General features: G+C 41.0%; 1 protein-coding gene across 1 annotated transcript in view; it reads right to left on the reverse strand.

The window, feature by feature from the left end:
- Positions 1–1,425: 1,425 nt before the first annotated feature.
- The window catches only part of VWA3B (von Willebrand factor A domain containing 3B), a gene marked incomplete at its 5' end in the record, with an annotated part of 314,866 nt that continues 309,367 nt past the window's right edge, over positions 1,426–6,924 (reverse strand). Inside the window, one exon of the mRNA XM_006870778.1 lies at positions 1,426–1,765. Within this exon, the coding sequence (XP_006870840.1) occupies positions 1,426–1,765 (340 nt within the window). The remainder of the gene's footprint in view (positions 1,766–6,924) is intronic.

The following is a 6,924-nucleotide window of genomic DNA, read 5'->3' on the forward strand; positions in this document are numbered from 1 at the left end:
GCCTTCCTTCTAGAAGAAACCTCTGGGTTCTGAGGGGTAGCACACTCCCTTACATACCATCACCTACCTCATTGTGGATAATTTCCTTGCTCTTAATTACTTTTTCACTACATTACTATTTTTAGTATGATGCTGAGCTGATGCTCCTTTTTAATTCATGTTTTTGGAAGTGAATTCCTCCTTTAATTTTCTTCACCATTACTCTGGTGACCCAATAAGCTTTTAGGAATTTGAGCACCACTTTTAATTTAGACTGAATTTTTAGACTATCAAAACTCTGACCTTTCTTTTCCATTTGCAAAATACAACCACTATTGTTATTAATAAGTTGTACCCTATCATTAAGGAGCTCTGGTAGTGTAGTAGTTACAAGTTGGGCTGATAACCTCAGGGTCAGCAGTTCGAAACTACCAGCTGTTTCATGGAAGAAAGATGAGGCTTTCTGCTCCTGTAAAGATTTACAGCCTTGGAAACCCTGTATAAGGTCACCATGAGTCGGAACCGACTCCACGGCACATAACAACAACAACAACCCTATTATTATCTAGCCCAAAGCATTACCAACCAGACAAAGAGAATTTGTGAGTGCTATTTCATTTGTGAAATTAGAGAAGCTTCAACAGGAACAAAAATTTCATGAGGCTAAAGTATAGTGAAAGAAAACACGAAGAAATAAACAACTCAGAATTCCTGAAATATTTCCAGTGTAAGAGCTTTATTCTGGTTCCGCACTCAGTTTCAGGTGCCTACAACAGACTACAGATAAAAGAAATTAGGGAGGGCACTATAACAATTTTCAGGAAGCAGTAAAATAGGGAATAGGTCTTAATTTCAATCCCAACATTGGGTGAAAATTTTCCTAATTCAGATGAAACAATCAATTTTAAGGACTGCAGCCAGCAGCAGAGCTTGCTAACTTGATAATTACACCACCTTCCCAAACATTTGAAAACCCTATGAAAGGTTAAAAGTTTGGGGTGTAGAAAATCTACCAGAAGATTTAACACAGTTTTCTGAGTCTTGGGAAATGTAACAGGATAAAAATGTCAGGCAAAGCCAGAATTGATAAACCCAAACAGGTAGGAGAGGCAGGTTAAAGAAAATAGAGGAAGTCGAGAAGTCACTCTTTGTTACAGATGGGAAGGCACAGATGGAATGAGTAGCTGCCTTACCTCAATAGAGTGGCTAGTTCCACAGTGTTGAGTGGCTGAGGTTTGAGCTGCTCAGAAGGAATGCTGGTTCTTTTGAACATGGTTGCCAAGAGACAGCTTTAAGGCTTCTCAGCGATGTTCCTCAGCCCTTTACTGCTGTGGGTGGTTCTATGAGGACAGGGCGGGTCTGCTGAACCTATGGTGGTAACGGCATGATGGGGTTGACTCCAAGGGCTTGGGTTAAGGACCTGTTCGGAGGAAGCGGATGCCAGCATTACTTACAGGTGTTAGAGTCCTTGTTACAATGGGACTGAAACTGGCCTGGAAACTGTGGGATGATCTCATGTGAACTATTTTCAAAAGAGATGTCCAGATGGTCTGGAGATAAATGATGTTGTTCCCCTCCCACCTTGGGGTTGGGGTGTTTCTTGTGGTGGGACTCTTGGGGGTCACAAGAAGAATTATCCAAGTCTGAGAATATCTTCTCCTGGGGATCTGGTTTCTTGGCATGTTTCTTCTTCCTTCTAGGGTTCTGTTTTAGCTCTCTGAAATCCTCAGTGTCAACTTCTTTCAGTGGCCATAGTATGGAAGCAGAATTCTTCTCCATTTCCTGCCTAAAGAGAGAAATCAGGGTTATCCTGGGCCTTCCGAGAACACACTTGTTCCATGACTCCCTCTGTGTCTATAGTGGCGTCTCCAAGCTCACAGCTAGTTCTCAGTTCTTTGTCCTTCTTCACATGGGATGACATTTCAGGAGTCCTCTGGGCTCTGAGAGTTTAGAATGGGCTTTACTTCACTCATTTCACTCTCAGAGGCCTTTGGTGTCTTGGAGCCTCACATGGCATGAAGGCTGAAACCATTTTGACCTTGTGCTGACCAAGTCAGTGAAGGAGCAATGGCCACCTGAGAAGTGCCTTGGCAGGTCTCAGCACTCACCCTTGCGTACCCTAAAGATATCTGCTTAGCCAGTGACAGTTCAGTTCATTCCTGACTTAAGAATTGGAGCTTGTAGAACAGTATCGCTCATCCACACTTTCAGCTTTCTCTAATTACCTCAAGATGTACTATTAGAAAAATTCCCCCAAACTTAAAGCACAATACAAGGGGGCTTCAAAAAGTTCGTGGGGAAATTTCCATTCTTTGCATTCCATGTCCCATGAAGTTTCTGAAGCTTCCTTGTATTATTTTTATAAAACTTAATTGGAAAAGGTAGGTATGTCTATGCAGTCATAAAGCTGGATAGGTTAGAAAATATATAGGACAAAGCTTACTTCTCCAGAAAAGTTGGCATCTTGGGAATGCCATGACCTCATTCCAGCCAACCTGCTATGGCTCGCCATGTTGGAGACTCACCATTCTAAGGGCCTTCAGGGCGAGTGGAGGACACAAGTCTACTGCTAAACCATATTCTAATTCCATTGTCTTGTCAGTTTTGCCACCCTGATCACCCTGCTTTCATTTTGAATAAATTTTGATAATTGTTGTTTCAGATCCTTCTTGAATTGGGAAGGCAAGGGGAAGTTAATGATCTGAGAAACATTCATTTGCTATTTCCACTTAAGAAATTCCATCTATAAGATCATCCCTTTTCAAAGGATCAAGGTTCACCCATGCTAATTTTCAAATATTGCTTCAAATATTCAATCAGGAGATAATTCCCAAGGGAGATAAAAAAAAGTTGGCCTGCGCAATAGCAGTATTTGGAAATTACTAAGGCTTCATGGGAGACCACAGACAAACTTGTCTTTAAATGTTAATTTCATAGTATAGTTTGTGTGGATGTGTATGCTCTGTGATGCCAGGCTTGAAGACTCATCTTGATACTACAATGCAGGACAGTAATCGCTACCCCTGTTTTGTGAAATCTAAACTTTTACCCTTCACATTCCCTTCAACTATTCTCAATAAACCACACTCCTGACATTTCCTTTTCAGAGGCTTTCCTTATTTCTGGTGCACTAGGGATGGTTGTGTAGTGGTTATGAATCGGGCTACGAACCTTAAGGTTCAGAAGTTCGAAACTACCAGCTGTTCTGCGGGAGAAAGATGAGGCGTTCTGCTCCCGTAAAGATTTACAGCCTTGGAAACCCCATACAGAGTCGCTATGAGTCGGCTCCGACTCCACGGCACATCACCACCACCACCACCAGGGATGGTTACAGTCCAGTATATAACCTATTGCGGTTGTTGCTAATTAGTTGCTATCAAGTCGATTCCAACTCATGTTGCATCCATGAGTTACAGAGTAGAACTCTAGTCTGAAGGGAAGCAGATTTCTTCTGCAGTACAGCTGATGGGTTTGAACAGCTTACATTTCGGTTGTTGTTGTTGCTAGGTACCGTCAAGTCGGTCCTGACTCATAACGACCCTACGCGCAGCAGAAGGAAACACTGCCTGATCCTGGGCCAACCTTAAGCCAATTGATGCTGCCACTCTGCCAATCCATCTCGTTGGGGGTCTTCCTCTTTTTCTCTGACCTTCTACCTTACCAAACATGACATCATTCACCAGTCACTGGTCCCTCCTGACAATATGTCCAAAGTATGAGAGACAAAGTTTGGCCATCCTGGCCTCCAAGGAGCACTCTGGCTGCACGTGTTCCAACACAGATCTGTTGGTTCTTTTGGCAGCCCATGGCACTTTCAATATTCTCCTCCAACACCATAATTCAAATATGCCAATTCTTCTACAGTCTTCCTTATTCACTGTCCAGCATTCGCATGCATATGAGATTACTGAAAATACCATGGCTTGGGTCAGGTGCACCGTAAGTCTTCAAGCTGACATCTTTGCTCTTCAACACTTTAAAAAGGTCCTGTGCAGCAGATTTGCTTAATGCAATATGTCATTTGATTTCTTGACTGCGGCTTCCATGAGTGTTGATAGTTGATCCAAGAAGAATGAAGTCCTTGACAACGTCAATCTTTACTCCAGTCATAAGAATGATGTTTATTGGTCCAGTGGTGAGGATTTTTGTTTTTTTTACATTAAGATGTAATCCATACTGAAGGCTGTGCTCTTTGATCTTCATCAGTAAATATTTTAAGTCCTCTTCACTTTCAGCAAGCAAGGTTGTATCATCTGCATATCACAGGTTGTTAATGAGTCTTCCTCCAATCTTGATGCCACATTTTTCTTCATAGAACCCAGCTTCTCGTATTATTTGCTCAGCATACAGGTTGAATAAGTATGGTGAAAGAATACAACCTTGTCACACACCTTTCTTAGTTTTAAAACATTCAATGTTTCCATGTTCTGTTCAAATAACTGCCTCTTTGTCCAGGTACAGATTCCTCATGAGCACAATTAAGTGTTCCGGAATACTCATACTTCGAAATGTTGTCCATAGCTTGTCATGATCCAGACAATCAAAAGCCTTTGTGTCGTCAATAAAGCACACATCAATATTTTTCTGATAGTCTCTGCTTTCAGCCAAGATCATTCGGACATCAGCAATGATATCCCTCTTTCAATGGCCTCTTCTGAATCCGGCTTGATCCTCTGGAAGTGCTCTGTAAATATATGCTTGTAGCCATTACTGTATTACCTTCAGCAAAACTTTACTCGCATGAGATATCAAAGAGATTGTCTGATGATTTCTGCATTCCATTGGGTCACCTCTCTTTGGAATGGGCACAAAATCAGGATCTCTTCCAGTCAGTCAGCCAGATAGTTGCCTTCCAAATTTCTTGGCAGAGATGAGTGAGTGCCTCCTGTGCTGCCTGACTTTCTTGAAAGATTTTAATTTTTATTTCATCAATTTTGGTGCCTTGTTCTTTGCCAATTCCTTCAATGTACCTTAGACTTCCTCCTTCATCCTCATTGGCTCTTGTTCATATGGTACCTCTTGAAATGGTTGAACATTAACCATTTCCTTTTGGTACAGCAACTCTGTATATTCCTTCCATCTTCTTTTGATGCTTTATGTATCATTCAATAATTTGCCTGGAGAATCCTTCAATAATGAAAGTCAAGGCTTGAATTTTTTCTTCAGTTCCCCCAGTTTGAGAAATACTGAGCATGTTCTTCTTTTTTTGTTTTCTGACTCCAGATCTTTGCACATTTTATTGTAGTATTTGGCTTTATCTCCTTGAGCTGATCTTTGAAATTTTCTGTTCAGCTCTTGTACCTCCCCATTTCTTCCTTTGTTTTAGCATCTCTACACTGGAGAGCAAGTTTCAGTGTCTCTTCTGACATCCATTTTGACCTTTCCTTCTCTCTTGTTTTCTTAATGACTTTTTGCTTTCTTCCTGTATGGTGCATTAATTTGAATACTAGTGGTATTAATTGGGCTTCCATGTAGGTCATGGCTATTACTCTATCACAGACAGCACTGTACTTCATGACTGATCTGGATATGTTCTTTTTGACAATGACTGCAATACCATTCCTCTTCAATTTGTCATTCCCAGCATAGTAAACCATGTGGTTGTCAGATTCAAAATGGCCAATACCAGTCCATTTTAGCCTAAGATATCGATGTTTATGTGTTCCATTTCATTTTTGGACAATTTCTAATTTTCCCAGATTCATCATACTTCATACATTTCATGTTCTGATTATTAATGGATGTTTACAGCTGTTTTTCTTCATTTTGAGTTGTGCCCCATCAGCAAATGAAGGTCCCTCGGGCTTTACTCCTACGGGCTATATTCCATTTGTGTCATCACAGTTAACTCTACTTTGAGGAGGCAGCTCTTCCCCAGTCATATTTTGAGTGCTTTCCAACCTGAGGGACTCATTTTCTGGCACTATATCTGAATGTTTCTCTGCTATCTTTAAGGTTTTCCATGACTAAATATTTGGAAGTAGTCTGTCACTCCTCCTTCCTACTCTGTCTTCATCTGGAAGCTTACCTGAAACCTGTCCACCATGGTTGACCCTGCTGGTATTTAAAATATCGGTTGCATAGCTTTCAGAATCACAGCAACTCACAAGCCACCACAATATGACAAACTGATGGACGAGTGGTAGAACCTTTTGGTTAGCAATCTATTTTGTGCCTACCTAGGGGTCTTTTATTACCTAAACCTCTCAGAAAGAACAGCACCAAGGAAAGGACAAGAGTAGGAAAGAGCAGAGTACTTTCTAAGGTAAATTTTTAAGGTAAACTAAGGCATCCGTATTTGTGCCCATTCCAAAGAGAGGTGACCCAATGGAATGCGGAAATCATCTGACAATCTGTTTGATATCCCATGCGAGTAAAGATTTACTAAAGGTAATACAGAAACAGCTGCAAGCATACATTGACAGAGAACTTTCAGAGTTTCAAGCCAGATTCAGAAAAGGCCATGGAACGAGGGATAACACTGCTGATGTCTGAATGATCTTGGCTGAAAGCAGAGAATATCAGAAAAATATTGACGTGTGCTTTATTTACGACACAAAGGCTTTTGATTGTGTGGATTATGACAAGCTATGGACAACATTTCGTAGTATGAGTATTCTGAAAGACTTGTGCTCATAAGGAATCTGTACCTGGACCAAGATGCAGTTTTTCAAACAGAACATGGGAACACTGAATGTTTTAAATTTAAGAAAGTTGTGTGGCAGGGTTGTATTCTTTCACCACACTTATTCAACCTGTATGTTGAGCAAATTATCTGAGAAGCTGGGTTCTGTGAAGAAGAACGTGGCATCAGGGTTGGAGGAAGACTCATTAACAACCTGCGATATGCAGTTATACAACCTTGCTTGCTGAAAGTGAAGAGGACTTAAAATATTTACTGATGAAGATCAAAGAGCACAGCCTTTGGTATGGATTGCATCTCAA

This window comes from Chrysochloris asiatica, unplaced genomic scaffold (assembly GCF_000296735.1).
Source record: "Chrysochloris asiatica unplaced genomic scaffold, ChrAsi1.0 scaffold00150, whole genome shotgun sequence".
Classification (NCBI taxonomy): domain Eukaryota; kingdom Metazoa; phylum Chordata; class Mammalia; order Afrosoricida; family Chrysochloridae; genus Chrysochloris; species Chrysochloris asiatica.